General features: G+C 45.8%; 1 protein-coding gene across 3 annotated transcripts in view; it reads left to right on the forward strand.

The window, feature by feature from the left end:
- The window catches only part of LOC137283480 (Ig-like and fibronectin type-III domain-containing protein 2), an 89,334-nt gene that overhangs the window by 22,214 nt on the left and 50,478 nt on the right, over positions 1-16,642 (forward strand). For all 3 annotated transcript variants that reach the window (XM_067815002.1, XM_067815000.1, XM_067815001.1), the window contains exons 5-9: positions 174-302; positions 614-661; positions 1,352-1,483; positions 2,385-2,537; positions 2,793-2,944. In XM_067815002.1, the coding sequence (XP_067671103.1) occupies positions 174-302; positions 614-661; positions 1,352-1,483; positions 2,385-2,537; positions 2,793-2,944 (614 nt within the window). The remainder of the gene's footprint in view (positions 1-173; positions 303-613; positions 662-1,351; positions 1,484-2,384; positions 2,538-2,792; positions 2,945-16,642) is intronic.

The following is a 16,642-nucleotide window of genomic DNA, read 5'->3' on the forward strand; positions in this document are numbered from 1 at the left end:
TGAAAGATATCAGTGCAAAACAAAAACTGGCTAGCTATTCTCAGAACGTTTTTAACCCTATGAACATCTTAAGCCCTTTCTAACATTCTAATCACACTTGCTACAATCAGAGTTAAGAATTGTTTGGATTACAAATGTATTCAGAAATAAGTCCTAATTATTTATGTTTGCAGACAATTCAGCAACTCGGCAGTTGAATCTTCAAATAACAAATTTGAATGTAACAGACGCCGGTCGATATCGATGTTATGTGAGCGGTACATCCGCCACAGTTCAAGTGGTCCAGACTCTTCAAGTACAGGGTAATGGCATGCATTATGTTCAGCTTTCCTTTGTCTTTTCACCAAGAATGATTTCAGTTTCTGTTTTTGTCAGATATAGCTCACTCTCACCCTGTAATTCATTCAGGTATTTTGTTGTGAAGTTTATAGATATGTATTTGAATTTTGGAAGAGGAATGTATCAGTTTTCAAATATTGCTTCATCAAAAGTAATTGTGTGGAAATGGAAGCTGAGGGAAGTTCAATGTTACTTAACTTAATTATTTCCTACCCAGTTTTTGGTCAACAGTATGTCATGACATAATGTATTGTTTGTGTTTATATTTCTACAGGTGCACCAGTTGTCCCAACCATCGCTGTGGAGCCAGCAAACTTCACAGGTAACATTAATATATATGCAGTTTCTGCTGTTTTTGTTTGCTTTTGTGACTGTGAAAGTTCAACAAATATAATTATTAGGAATAAAACAACAGTTTAGCCCATTATGAAAATAGAGGTGAGGTGGAAGTGGCACACATTCATTCACTGAGTCTGGAGTAAACTGGAGTACACTCTTTGCACCTCCATTACAACGTGTGTGTTTGCTGGAAAGTATTGTGTTAGACAACAAGTCAAACCAAGGTCGGGTCTAGTGAGAAGAAAGCCACTTAATATTCAGACCATCTAACACATGTGCAAGACCAAATGGCACAATTGTCAAAAATGCAGCAATTCACTTCAAAGTTGTGTCCCTTGGATATGTTAGGAAACCTCATAGTGAGAGTTTGAATTTTTATTCACTCAGATATGTTTCTGTAGGTTTGTTTGCATAGTATACATTCTTAAGTCACTCACATATACATGTACCTTTTGCACAAACAGTGGATGAGTGACAGTCATGACTGTTAATGGGAGAGTAAATATCCTGTTAGTGGATTAGGTATCTGTCCACTCACTCACTCACTCACTCACTCTCTCATATATGCTTCTACCACTGGCATGAAAACCACTAGCAACAGATGACAGTTATGATTCTTATTTGGAGAGAATGAATATCCTTTTAGTGGATTATGGTATCTATTTTGTTACAGACTGTTGTGTCCAACAGAATGTGTCTGACTCCTGCCTACCTGCCTGCGTACCTGGTAATGTCAGCCAGGCGGCTCTGAACCCTCTGCAGGCATGTGCCCTTGACCTCAACAAGCTGCTGCACTGCTTCTCGGGTAAGTAAAGATGATGTATTTGCTAATCTGCTGTTATGATGTGTATTGATTTGTGATGAATTTGTGAGTAAAGCCCAGAATTGGAAAACAATTCTATAATATTCTAAAGAAGTTACAAAATACTTTCATGCTATATATTTTATCCAGTAGAAGAATGCCCAAACATTATTATGAGATGATGCATTAACTATGGTTAATATAACAGGATCAGGTGCTCTCTTACATCTTTTAAAAGTATATATTGATCAAGGTAAATTTTCAGTAAGGTGTATGTTTAGGATCAAAGTTGACCAAAGGGTATTGCCAACAAGCTGGTATACATGGTTAAATGGCCACTCACAAATTTGGTGTTACAATTGGTCTGCAACATTACGATGCTTATGGTGACAAATAAGGTGGTCAGACTCGCCTTGATTGCTTGCAAGCCATTATGCCCTGAATGTGTTAACTAATTTCAAACACAGGATTTTGGTGACCTGACTTGATTACTTACATGCTGCTTTCATTCAGCTGAAGTGTTTCTGAAATATGAAACATGCACATAACAGTAGATAACACTGTTCTAACCAAACCAGAGACCATATACCGATATCAGTATTGTCTGTCACATTTGTATCACATATTTATGTTATTCTGTATAGGTTTTGTCTTATTTTACTTTTACTACTCTCTTGCCCACTATCTGTCATCTTTTGCTGCGGGAATCTCAGTCATCTAGGTACATACCAAGGAGAGGTATTCTAAGTTTGAGAACTTGTTCCTGATCCTATTATCAGTGAATGAAATATGTTTAAAACAAAACAGTATTGTCTCTGAACCAGACTCACACAAGTATACATTATTTGTACTATGTTGTCCTCCATAACATGCATCCTGAGTTATCTTTGTATTATTTATTCAGATTCGCGGAATCATGCTGGCTGCTGTCACCGACGCCTAGTCCCTGACATCTGCACTGACTTCTGCATGAACAACCCCCCTTCGCTCACTGCCAGCCACCTGGTGTGCCTCAACATGGCCAGAGAGATTATTTCTTGCTTTGAAGAAGGACGAGGTGAGATTTATAGGATGTATGTTTCATATCAGGAGGGCAGCATACTTGTGTGTTGACTCTCCATACCAGATTCAAAATGGCCTCTGTGGCAGCCATTTGAATATTTTAAAATGGTTATTCCAGCATGTCCAGTTAAATAGTGCTCTTTGTAAACATATTTTAGATCAGCACATCACAGAATTGTATTGTGAGGGCTAGGATGTGTAGTTTGTGATGAACTTACCACATACTGACTTTGTCATAATCTTTCCCTAGTTTTGCTGCCTGGTCCACCAACAGAGGTCTCTGCGCTGCCAATTTCTGCCAACACCATCCTGGTGAACTGGCATCCTCCCACCAAAAACCCTACAGCTGTGACAAACTACAGGGTGTCCCACAAACTGGAATCATCACAAGCTTATAATTCAGTAAGCAGAAGATATATTGTTAATTTCCATCTGCTTCATTACATCTTTGCTGGTTGTCATGGGTACAGACAATTGGTTGGTAGTGTTTCATCACTGATGGGCTGATGGCAGCAGATTGTGTCTGCCGAGCTGTTTCAGCCACAGTTTGGACCTTGTTCCGTGGAGGTAAACTCAGATACAAATATTGTTGTGACACACAAACAACAGAGTCATGAATGAAGTGTTATTGAGAGTAGTATAGGGAATGGGGGTTCTGGACCACTTTCAAAAAAAGTCTCTACAAAGCCGTATTTACTAAATAAGGCTTTGGTTGGGCCCTTAGCTCTTGCTACTATTACCCCTACTACAGTGTGTTGGTAGGAGGTAACACTGTGCCGTACGGTACGATCAATAATTCTTCTCTTACAAACCCCCTACCCGGCCCATCCCTCAAGTAGTATAAGTTAGGTTCGTCGGCTTTCATATCCACTTTATCTATGTTGTAAGTTTTGACTGACCATATAGGATCGGTGGCACGCTTACGGCTATCACCCTCGTGTTCCCCCGGCTGGTATAGATACCTCACTAGGGCCCTATCTGGTATCTGTTTCTCCTTCCCACGCAATGGAGCGGCCGACTCTGCAACTATTGATTTTAGTTTGATAGCGTCTGCCGGTTTCTTACCGGTGAGACGGGTGACTTCATGGTTGATTGCCGACACCACCTTGGGTAACCTCGTGACCCATTCAGTCGATCGTTTTCCAGGGGTGGCCATCTCCCTAGCATACTGATGGCCGAACAAGCGCTCAGCCAAAGTCCTATTAAATCTCTCAACTATGGCTTGGCAGCGATGGGCTCTGGCCGTGCCACGCCTGACCTTTGTATCGTGTTTGGCTAGCAGTTGTGACACGGCACCCATGAACTCCCGTCCGGGGTCAACTTGCAGCTCTGTTGGCCACGTCAGCGGGCTGCGTTTGTATATGCGTTCGAATCCTCTGGCTACCTGGGCCGAATCTTTCGTGGTCAAGGGTTCGGCTTCCTTGTAACGACTGGCTACGTCCACTACGGTTAAGGCATACTTGTACCTCTTGTCGTGGGGTAGGAACAGTAGGTCTGCCTGGTGAACGCTATTAGGTATGTTAATACCGAACCTCCTTCTAGGCACGTAGCGTGGTGCCGGCAAATAGATCTGCCACAGGGCTTGTTTTTCAAGCCACGCTTTGGCTTCCTCCGGGGGTACTCGCGCTATTTTAGCTAGCTTATCTACTGCGCTAGCTCCTTTCCAGTACCCACGCGGGCTGTAGTAAATAGCCTCAAATTTTTTCATGTCCATACGCGTATGTGTTTATCCCATCAATAGCTATCCAACGTTTCGTGTCCATAGGCGACAGGGACGTCTTGTTTATAGTCAGTCCGTATATCTTATGTCCATCACTTCTAAGTGTGTTCATTTTATGCCTAAAGGTACGGGTCTTGAACAGGGCTTCCTTGAATCTGGCGTGTTTGATGTGTTGTTTCACCACATACTTCTTAACCCCCTTAGCCTTCCGGATCTCACTATTGTCGGCTTTCAGTATGGAGTACATCTTAGGTCTCAAACCTATGTACTCGGCTATGGGCGTGCCAGCACACTCGTCCTTCATCTTACCTAGGACCTTTTTATTTACCGTACTGTGTATGGCATGGGTCTTAGGGTAGTCGCTGGTGTCGTATAAATCGAGGTGTTTTTTCATGTCCTCGTACACGTCCTCGGTTCGAATTTCTAACAGCAGGGAATCCGTGTCAGTGTACAGCACTTCACACCTGTCGCCATACTGTTTCTTGAGCTCGTTGTAGTAAAAGTCGTACATCAGGTGTTTGGATAAATCGAGGATGCTCATCCCCACGTAAACAGGCCGGTTGAATTTTATGTGGCTTTTCTTCATGTGTAGGGCAACCAGGTTGTCTGTGAATATCTTACTACGGTTGAATGCCGGACTGACTATCAATCTCCTGAGCTTGTCTTCCTCACTCGACCGAACCAGCTTCACGGTCACGCGTTTCCTCAGGTTCTCCATAGTCTTACCAAACACCGAGTTGTTCATGAGCTTGTAGAGATTTTTCTCAAAATCACTGGTGGCTTTTTTTCGTAGGTCTGTGTTCATTCTGATGTAGGGCTCCATCCATGGGCTCTGGTCGAACATGAGCACCCTGTGTATTTTGGTCAGCCTCATACCCAACGACAGGTACAGCTGTAGGTTGCGATAGTGAACGATGTACTTGGTCTTATTCATTAAGTTAGGAACGAGTTTTTCAACATCTGTCACACGCCCACCTAACAAGTTATGTTGGTACTCAGACATCCAGTCTGGGTTAACCCTCATATGTTCGGGGGCCAGGGGGTAGCTGTTGTGTGATGTGTGTAATTCCTTGGTATACTCTAAGTCAACCTCGAGGATATACCCTTTGTTCGAATCTGGTGCAACCCCCATAACATCAACGTGGGGTACCCATTCGAATCCCCCTGTAGGTAGATACTGGCTCATGGCCCAGCCGTACAGGTTGTTTGCGTCGAGGTAGAGAATGTGATTGGTTGGCTTGTTAGGATCGTAACCTTTCACGTATTGATTATTTGCTTTCGCGTATCGTTTGGATGCCATGGAAATCCCACCTCGCAAGCCTTTCTCAATGAATAGGTGCATGTCGTAATCTGTGAGCAATTCCAAATTAACTCCGGTCTTTTTAAGCAAGGCGTCCCACGACAGACCTGGGCTGGTGTAATACCATGCAGGGTCGAGTTTATACTGCTTGAAACACGTCCGCCTAAACGTCTCAAACACGTCGGCTAACAGCAGTACATCTGTCCTCAAGTACAGGTCGTGATAATCACCCAGGTTCTTACAACCCAGTTTATTCCATACGTTAGTCGCGTGCGAGTAATCATCTCGTGAGACGGACGCCTCATTCAGCTTGCTATAAAAGCAGTCAATAGGGGGTAGTCTGGTCTCGGTGAACTTGACCCAACTATCCATGTACTCATAGGGGTACACACCCTTCCGCATAAGCAGGGGTCTAGTCTCGGCGTCTGTGTATCGATCGGTGATAGGGAAGGTATTGTTGGCCTTGACCAGACTGTCGAGTGACGACAGGAGGAACTGAAACGAGTCAATGAACCTAAGTCCTTTTAAGCTGAAGGAGATGTATCTCTCCATGTTGTTGGGGATGCACGTTATATTACCATCGATTTTCGCGATGGCCTGCATGATCAAGTGTGAGTCGTACCCTCTCAAGTTGTGAAAGACAACGGGGATGTTTATTGTCTTAGGGTTGATTTTAAGCTTGAGGTTGCACGCGCTGTGAGCGGCGCCTCTATACTTACCAGTTATGTGGCAGTGATCTCTCACCGAATCACCGTTAAGTGGTGAGTCACACACGTGACAGTTAGTGCTACTAGCGTGAGCTAGCCTGTCGACTCGGGTCATACGCATGGGAGCGATTCTATACAATGTATTCCTAATAATTTTTTCTTCCTCCTGCAAACACTTTAGAAACCTTTCAGCCGCGTCAGGGCCCCTATACACTACCGGAGCTTTCGTTTCCCCGTCACAACGGACGACAATGTATCCAAACCCACAGGCTTTATGCTCTTGTGTGGGGGAAACCAAGGCTTCGAAGTCGGCGTATATGATATAAGGCACAGACATTTGGTTCTTGTGGTTACCGAATTTTAGGATATTATCACCTTCCTTAGGCATGTCGACTCGTATGGCCGTCTGCCCCACACCTTGGCAATCCTCCCGGTGGGATTCTAATAAATCAGCTCGTGTGAAGCCATGTAGGCATCGTTCACAGAAGTGGGTCTTTTCTCTGTGTGCCGATTGGTCATACAACAGCCTGCTAAAGTGTTTTATCCATGTGTAGTGATACTTTTCACCTCGCTGGATCATGAATATATTGATAACTTGGCGATCCTTCACCCCGCTGACCCTGTGTACTATTGTTGTGTTACCTTCGTGCCCAAAGATATTTATAGCCAGATTATTCTGTTTTTCTACTTTAGTGATCTGGGATATGGGGGTGGGTTCATCTATACCATCCCAGTTGAGCCCATCATCCTGAGGATAGCTAGAAAGCCTATCTGAATGAGTGTCAGCTGGAAATAAGGCTGACCTGATAGCTAACCTCAGGCAATCGTTTCCTCTATTCTTAACGTTTACTATGGCATGTTTGTTCCTATAGTAGGGGGGCAAGGCTAGGTATGACCCGCCTCTGAACGGCACGTAGTTAGCTATGTCTAGATAGACATTATCGATTTTATCTACAGCCCACCCGGACCCCAAGTGTGTGTAGCGTTCTAGGTATTCTCGTATCTGCTGAAAACTGGTATCGATTGATGTGTCAATGGTCTCTGTATGTGTGACGACCTCTTGTTTACCTCGGAAGTAAGGCTGAACATACTCAGTGAGGTCCCCAACCTGCTTATCGAGCGACATTTTCACTGTGATCTGAAACTTGATACTTCCTAGGTTATTTAGTTCCTGGTTGACCTTATCAGCTATCAGAGGCTTGATATCTGTAATGTCTATGTTTCTATCAACGTGCATGTGCCAACCTCTCAAATAGTTGCCTACAGCGCGCTCAGTGCGCACGAACTGTAGGTCAATAGCTCTATTCTGTCGTAATAATTCTAAAAGTTGTGGTTTCCTCATACGGGAATACCCGCCTAAACCCAAATCGTGTGCCTCGGCTTTCAGTTGTTTTACAGTGGGACGTGCTACGGGGGGATGTGATAACAATTCGACTAGCCCGGCTCTCCCCAGTTTTGAATAACCCATGTATCCAAGCTGTTTCGCTTGAGCTTTTAATTGTTTTACCGTAGGGGCTTCTAAACCTAGTAATCTCAACAATGCTGACTTCCGCATTCGAGAATACCCGATCACACCTCTCTGTTTTGCGACCCGCTTAAGCTCGCGTACAGTAGTCATAGTGTTTACACCTAACATAACCAATGTCTAATTGGAGTCTATCTTGAGCAGTCGCCTACGTTCTTTTATGTAGCCCTTTTTATTCTCGTAGATGAGTTGATGTCTGACTACGTTCGCTCCGTGAGCTTTACATAGACAGTAGTGCCCTTTAACCCCGATACCACACACAGAACACGTGTAGTTAGGACTTCCCATATGGAAACAACAGAACCTAGTCCTGCATTTCCTACCACAGGCCTCGGTCTTCCCCATAAGTATGTATTCACATCGGTATGGAGCGGGTCTCATGTTTACTTATATGGGTATTTAATTTAATTGCTTCGCAACCAACGCAGTAGCTGCTATACCCAACACTATGAAGCCCAGTTCACGATTCATTTGTCCCTTGGATGGTGTGTAGTACTGAGCGAGTGTGGGTTTATTGAGCGGTTCCAATCGTTTACCAGTTAGTAGGTAGTATTCTTTCATTGCTTCATCGACATCGTTGAATGTTTGAACGGCATGGTTTTCACGCTGGAGTTGTTCGTTAATAAAATCGATCCTCTGGAGGCGTTTTTTAGCGTACTCGGCCTGTGCCTTTTGTAATTTCTCAGTAGCGAGATCGTGCCGCTTCCTTTCTTCCTGTATTTCAGCCGCGTGGTCATCTCGTAGTTTCGAGAAGAGGAAATTACTCCCGGAAAATGCCAGGGCATTCACTAACGCCCCACCGACCATCATAGCTATCGTGGCCATCCTATATTTATTTCATTATATTTTCAGGTATTATCCCTTGTTTTACTAGGATGTCTTTTGTGGCCATCGCCATACCAAGGTTCATTATGAGCATACCCATATCCTGCAGGTTGAAATCTAGCTTGATAGTTGGTTGTTTAAGCACCATTTTAGTCAACCGAGCATACCCTACGGCTAGACTGGCGACCACTGTGGCGTGGTATGCGTCGTTGACGAACGTTTTCCCCTCAGACATTATGTATATGATATAGAAATATTAAAATTATAACATGATATGCGGGTCGACAGTGGGGGTTACCACCTCACTGTTGGGGGGCTCACTGTGGGAGGGTACCCCCACGTATAACCATGTTATAACCACGGCAGCGCCTACAGCCAACAACAGTCGGGGGTTGATAATTTTATGTTGGTTACACCACCGTTTTTTACCGGCAGCTACTCTCTTAGGATTCTTCTGCCTGGTTACTGTAGGGGGTGTGGGGGGTACCCCCACTGGGGTCACTTCCCCCACTGGTTCCTGTGAAGGGGTCACTTCCCTCACCTCGGGTGCAGCATCCATCTATACTATTATTATTATTTTTTCTCTCAAATTGACAATGCTTTGCCGTGATAATCGCCGCCGTCACTGGGGCCAACAACATACCATATTTGTGGTACAGCTCGCAGCTGATAGAGCTCACGGCGTGTTCGATAAAAGGGTCTTTCTCGAGGTCCTCCCACAGGTAAAGTCGGCGCTCTGGTGGAATGGGAAGGAACTATGACACAATACCGGTGTATATCTGGGTCATAGCCGATCCTATTGTCTTTGTCATTTCTGCTCCGAGCCGGGACTCGTATCTAGCGTACAGCTTATCGATTTCTTCGGCTGACATTTTGTGAATTTTATCCGGAGTGTAGTCTCCAAAGTAATGTTTGGCTTTGCCGCCAACAGCCAACGCCACCAGTTTCTCTCGCTTGTCATCATCCACAGGTACCAACTGTTCGAGCAATTCCTCACACTCCATCTTATAATATAACAAGTAAGATTTAGTTTTAACTATATAATACCCGATGCAGACAAAACACAGAGAAATGAAGGTTAAGTTGCACACGACAAACACTTCAAATATCATAGCTATACTTAGCATTTGCTTAGCTTTAGCTTAGCTTTGCTTAGCTTTAGCACACTCTATAAGCCACGGGTTGGTCGGTCTTGAGCACGAGCTTAGCGTGTTTAGTTTCAGCAAGCTGTTTCTTCACCCGTTCCCGTTCTAATTTGCTCATCACATCGTTCTCTCTCAAACACTCCTCGAACGAATCCCTGTCCTTGCAGTGAAATAAGGCCACCCATCGCGTCTGCTCCCTGAGGTCTTTCAACACCGAGTTGAACTTCTGCGTTAGCACCCAGACGCTGTGATTTGCATGCCGGCCGGAGAAGGCCAGGTACGATAGCATGTCTCTCTTTTTTGTTATCTCGCGATTAGCGCTGCAGTCGTCCAGTATGAACAGCGTCGGTTCCCCTTTAAATTTCTCGTGAAGAGCTTTCAACCAGTCCCGCAGGCGTGTTCCAGGGTCGATTTTGTGTACGTCCGGGTCCGTCATCACCCAAGGTCGCGCGTACGTTTTATTCATGCTCAGAGTAGGGCACATGATAACGATGTTATCGAACACATCCTTGTAGTAACCCTCCAACATATCCAACACGAAAACGGTCTTCCCACAGCCAGTCTGCCCGCACACTATGGCGCAGTGTGGGTCAGTGGGGAGGTGGAGGTCAGTAGATGGCTTGCACGAATCTCCCATTGTCTATATTAAGTTGCGCGTCCATAATAACGTACAGATATAATTTCAACTTACCAGCGGGTTGAGCCTTCTTAGTAATCTGGATGGTTATCCCTTCGCTGCCGTTATCTATACGGCGCCCGCTACCGTGCAGTTTATCATCATCCGTGGATCGCATGTCCAACCACAGGGCGTACTTGGTGGTCAGGTATTCACCGATCTGCACGGAGCCGAGGTCCAGGTCCTTTGTTATGTAATCCCCCACTGGTAGCTTTTTTATCTCATCCCACTGCTGGTGTGGTCTCATAGCATGACTGAACAGCTGGTTGGGCACGCCCTCGATGGTCACTTCCACCTTTTCAATCTCAGGGTCGAAAAACTTCTCGCTGTCCCTCCGGAATGGCTCGTAATCCTCCACGGGGACGACCAGGATACCTTTCATCAATCGCGCCGGCACGTTCAGGTTGATATTCCACACAGTGTCGCTCTTATCTCGCACGACTGATCTATGCCTCAGTACGCGATCGTACAGGATGGCCATCTTCCCAGAGTACTGGCTTCGAACCTGCCTGGCCAGCTCCGGGCTAGTGACCATGTCGAACTCCAGAGAGATGTTGTCTATGGCATAACTGGCCTCATCACCGTTCGGCGTACGCACTACTTTGCTATAGTCGTTAAACGTGAGCTCGTATTCGAGCCTATCACCCAGCGCGGCCTGGTAAAATGGCGCGTGTCCCGTGAGCAACTCGAAGTCGAGCGGCACGCAGAATCGATTCCCGTATGCTCGAGCGATGGCCTTTTCACCGTCCGATATCTTGTCTAGCTGGTCTGGCGTGAAGGCATACCCTATACGCGACCGGGTTGATTTGCTGATGCCCTGGTACACATCATTGACTCGTTCTCCCTCGCTTTTCCAGAGATCCCCGTAGCAGTGAAACACGTCGCTGTCGTCGATGCTCAGCACCTCGTTACTGCTGATCTTGACGGTCGTTTTCTTGATGATAGCTCGACCCACGTTCCGCACTAGCTCGCGTTTGTCGTTGTCGGAGGTCAACGTGATATTGAACGCCACTCGAACAGTGCCTGGTACAATGAGGTCATTCTCACCAAGTTTTGGAAATCTAACCAGCAGAGTTTGATTCTGGTCTATCTTGCTGGGATTGTTGGTGATGGTCACCGACTGGCGCACGGCTCTGGCTCCTAATGGCTCTCTCAATCTTCTGAAAGGATCTAATTTTCTGCCGTACATTGTTATATATAAATGAAATATATTTTTAATACTAAATAATGGCTGAAGACATACCTATGGGGGAGATGTGGGATTATACTATGGATGATACAGGGGCCGAGCAGGAGACCTCATTCTCAGGTGACGCACTCATGGAGGGCGCCGTCGACGATTATTACAACGCAGTTGAAAATAAATCCAAACTCAAGCCGTTGGGAAGGGACTATTCCAGGTTTACCCTCGATAGCAATGGCACGCTGCGTTTGAAGGCTCACCCGGAGATCGATCTCGTGAATAAACGCACGAGAGAACCGCTTGCTTTATCAACACTGGGCAGTCGACATGGGAGTGACTTGATCCGCGATGAACTAGGTTTCATAGATTACGGTGGCGCGCGACCTAAGCTTCCCCCGAAGGTCCGTCAAGATATGCAAGCTTATGATATTAAAGAGGTGTTGGCCGACTACGAGAACAAGCCCTTCCCGGGTTTCGAACTTACCTTTCGGGAACTGCGGGGGTTGGACCTGTTGATGCAAACCATTCGTGGTCAGCTCTGGAAAAGCACGGCCAAAGTGGGCGAGATAGACGACCACATCAACTATGAAAAGGAAAAACTCGGTGAAACTGAGGACGAGTCTATGAAAGCCACCATCGAGGAACGAATACGTAATTTGGAAGAGGAAAGGCAGGTCTGGTTGGAGACAGCGTCCGGCTACAAAGAAAAGCTTCGATCCCAGACCAACCGTGTGCGGGAAACCATCAATCAAGTCCTCTACCGAGACACCACGTTAGCAGACAGGATTCGGATATTGTTCCGGGAGCAAGGGATCACCATTGCCAGCATTCTGACTGCATTGGGTTTCATCATATCAACCTTGGTGGTGTCACTGACAGGGGGTACCCCTGTGGGGGGAACTCCCACACCCCCCGGCGGTGGTGTTAAAGACTGGATAAAAAAACTCGGGGAAGGCCTAGCTAAACTGGCTGGTAAAGCCGCCGAAGCCCTTCCCGGCATCCTGGGTAGCATCGTCTCGTGGTTGTTGGGCGCTCTGGCTGAAACTGCCACGTGGCTCAGTCAAAACCTGTGGGCAGCCATCGTCGCCGTGGCGGGTCTGGTGTACGTAGCGGCTAAGAAATTTTTAACCAAATAAGCCCCAAAGCTACCCCACCAACCACCAGGGCCGTTTTACTATCAATATGCTGCTGATTGGAGGCCTGAATATGAGGGGCCACCTCCTGTGGTGTTGGTTGAACTTTAGACTCCGGGGGTGGCGCCACTATACCCGTTTCACGTGGTGGGATGTGTGGGATATAGGGGGTGTTAATATCGGGGTTGATACCCAACTTTTGATCCGCCGTGGCTATGACTATTTTGTTGTTATAACCCACCACTTTTTTTACTCTCAGTTGCATATCACTCGGAGCCATGTACAGCCCCACGCCGAACACGTAATTGACTTTCGATCTGGCGTATTCTAACACGTTTTGGTAGCGGTCGATGGCCCGCAGGAGATCAACTGGAGAATTGATAGCATCCTCAACGTTGGCAACGAACTGTTTCTGAGCGTCGTAAGCAGTTCCCTTACCGAGGATGTTGGAACGCGTCATCGACTGCGCACCCAACAGCGCCCACACGTACGTTCGAATCGAGTCGTTCAAGCGTATTGTACCAGCACGAGTGAATCCTTTCGATGTTTTTGAGATCATTTTAGTCCAGGCTGTGGCTGCATCAGGATTGGTTTGCTTTATGTAGCTGACATGGATCTTTTCATTCGTTGTGGGGCCTGTAAATGTATGACGGTTTGGGTTGTATGTACCATCTGCAGAACCAGCTATATATGTTCCGGACCTGTAGAAGTACACGTAAACTATACCGAGACCATGGTTAACACCAGGAAGGCGAAAGTCTTTATTCGTTGGAATCTCAAACTCCCCACAAACACGTTCATAAGCGCGTTTATCATAGGGGTTATTCGTCATACTCCACGCTTTATCTTGGGGAAGAGGAGCACTTATTTCCTTCAATATTCGTCTCGTTTGATAATAAATATGAAACAAAATGACTGCCTTACTCAGTTTGTCTATACCGTAGTCTAGTGTCACACCCGACCCTGTCGTCGCACACCACACAGCAAAGTTGAGTTGGTTCTGCCAAAACTGCATTGGGTTTTGATTCCAGTTTACCACCGCCTGCGCGTTATTAACGGTCACGATATAGTTTTCAAAGATATTAATAAAGGTTGTTTAAAACCCCATACTACCTACCACCACGATTTTCAAGTGTGCTAAGTCCATATTATAATATATAATTTATATATTATAATATGTACATAACACTTCCAGGAATAAAGAGCGGTGAGGCCGTTCAGCTGACGCACGCGATCGATAACACGTCAGGCCAACTCGAAGTCGCACTCTGCGATATCACCTACCTACCGCAATGGACTAACATCAACGCCAGCAACAATAAGCTGTTCGTCAGTGGAACTCACAGCCAGATAACTGACGGCTACTACAGCGTGTGCTCTCTAAACGACGAGGTCTTCAAACCCCTGGGAGCCGAACTCAAGATGGACGACTCAAACGGTACAGTGGTGTTAATCAACAACGGAAGAAACCCCTTGAGGCTCGGCCGACCATTAGCGAGGATACTCGGTATGTCTCCTGACGAGATAAAACCAACAACAACCGTCACAGGCACGAAGTTACCCGATCTAGTACCGTACCGAGAGCTGTACATTCATCTCGGTCAGGTGAGCACAACGTACAACATTCAAGGAGGTCACCCTTCCACTATACTGAGAGCAGTGCCGGTGAAAACTGAGAAATACAACGACAGTAGAACCGAGTCGTTTTCACCACGGCAGTATAAGAGATTAATCCAGGGTAACATACCTGAGCTGATAATATCGGTGTTAGATATAAATCATAATCCTGTAAATATAGGATACCTCAGCTTAACGCTTCATGTAAAATGACCAGCGCACAAGGGCCCGGAGTGAAAAAATGCGTCAATATCGGGATCTCCGACCTCGGAGACACGCGCGGTTTCGACGCTCCCGGAGTAGATGGTAAATCGTACGCCTTTCAACTGAAAAACAACATTTACAAACGCGTTGAAGTCACCTCCGGTGGAGCCCTAAGTGATATAGTAGATACCACAAGAGCAACAGTCAACACTAAGTACGCCCTTGTCAACACCGGTAATAACTGGATAATATACCCATCGTTCGGGGGTAAACTGTTCGACTTAGACGATGTTGAGAGCACTACCGTCGCCCGAAACAAGCCATATATGCTCGTCTTCACCGAAGATGACAAGTGGGTGTTGTTACCCGATAACGACTGGTTTCTCAATATTAGGCTCGGCTCCCCCTACGTGTTCACGGATAACAAAGACAACCACCTAAACAAAGTCGTGAACAATGGAACCCTGCTCGTGGCTTACGTCCCAACTCAGAGACGTAGCGTAGTCGTCAGCCCACTCGACACTATGGCAGCCCACATGCTATCGAGTAAACCGGCCATACAAAACGTGAAATTGCAGTTGGTGTCTGAATTCGAAGGCGTGGTCAGTATACTAGAGAGTCTACCGGCAAACTCAACACTGGTCATCAAAGTCTACCTAGGGGAACCATCGGGGAATGATGTCGAGATCGTGAAGGGGATCAAACTCGGGTGGGGGAAACAACACCAGTATCAAGTTTGCAACGTTTACGTGCGGGTGGGTGTCGGCTCCAACACCAGTCTGCAGGGGGTCAACGTGATCGTGGAAAACAAGATATCACTAACCAATATCTTCCTGCCTGACAACATACACTTCATGGGTATGAAGTTCACCCCTAAACTATTATCAGAAAACCAGTTGGAAATTATATCGTAATAGTATAACAATGACCAGTCATCGTCCCAACACTACGCTTAACGACCTAGGAGATACGGAGGGATTCGATCAGCCTGGTGAGGAAGACACCTTATATATCCTGCACTTCAAAGACAACGTGTACAGACGGGTGTCGTTATCAGATTTTAAAGAGCCCAAATGGCTGATCAACTTAACACTCGCCTCACCTTATATCACAATAGACGAAAATGCGTGGATCTCTAAAATTAGGAACAACGGTATCTGGGTCGGGGATTTCATTCCGGAGAGGGTACCCATGATAACTACTGATACCAAAAAAAATAGGTTAAAGACTGGAGTAAAAAATAAATTAACATTTAGCAATTATTCTTTTAACATAATAAGTCTTGATATACTCTCCCCTTTCACACTCATCATAGAAGTCTTCTTTAATGATTTAGACAATGAAAACACCTCAAGAGTACACCAAATTTTACCCGGGGTGTCAATACACTGGTTTGACGAACACCAAGGCCAATATTGTCGTATTGTTATGCAACGGGATACCCACGGGGGTTCTATAAACCGCTTAATAAACCTCAGTGGGGTTTTTATTACAACAGGAAAGTCTATTAGATTCTCACCTATTACCCTGACTACTAGTCTAGAACTTATAGACTTCAAATTAATTTATAGAGTATTAACTGAAACCCAATTAAAATATCTTTCAAAATATATATTATAGGATGGGCCTGTACCCAGTCGTAGAGGAAGTAGCGAAGACGCTGGAAACTGTAGATGGGTTCCGCTTGAGGCAGTTATGTGATGTGAAACGCCAACTAGAACATGACCGTGACACGCGGAAAGCACTATGTAAAAAGTACCATAGAGCTTTCAATATCGTGGATGGGGCTGACACTACCCTTATGGTAACCAGCATGGGACTAGGGGCGGCAGGTGTTGGGTTGTTGGCTACCATCGTGGCCGCACCTATAGTGCTAGGTATTGAAATAACAGCTGGGGTGGCAGGGTTGGCAGGGTTGGCGCTTAAGTTAGTATCACGCAGACTTCATCGTAAGGCATTGAAACACGACGAGATCAGGATTCTGGCCGAAGCAAAGCTCAACACAGTAAGTGGGCGTATTTCCACGGCACTCTCTGATAGTAAGATCTCAGAAGAGGAGTTTCGT

This window comes from Haliotis asinina, chromosome 5 (assembly GCF_037392515.1).
Source record: "Haliotis asinina isolate JCU_RB_2024 chromosome 5, JCU_Hal_asi_v2, whole genome shotgun sequence".
Taxonomy (NCBI): domain Eukaryota; kingdom Metazoa; phylum Mollusca; class Gastropoda; order Lepetellida; family Haliotidae; genus Haliotis; species Haliotis asinina.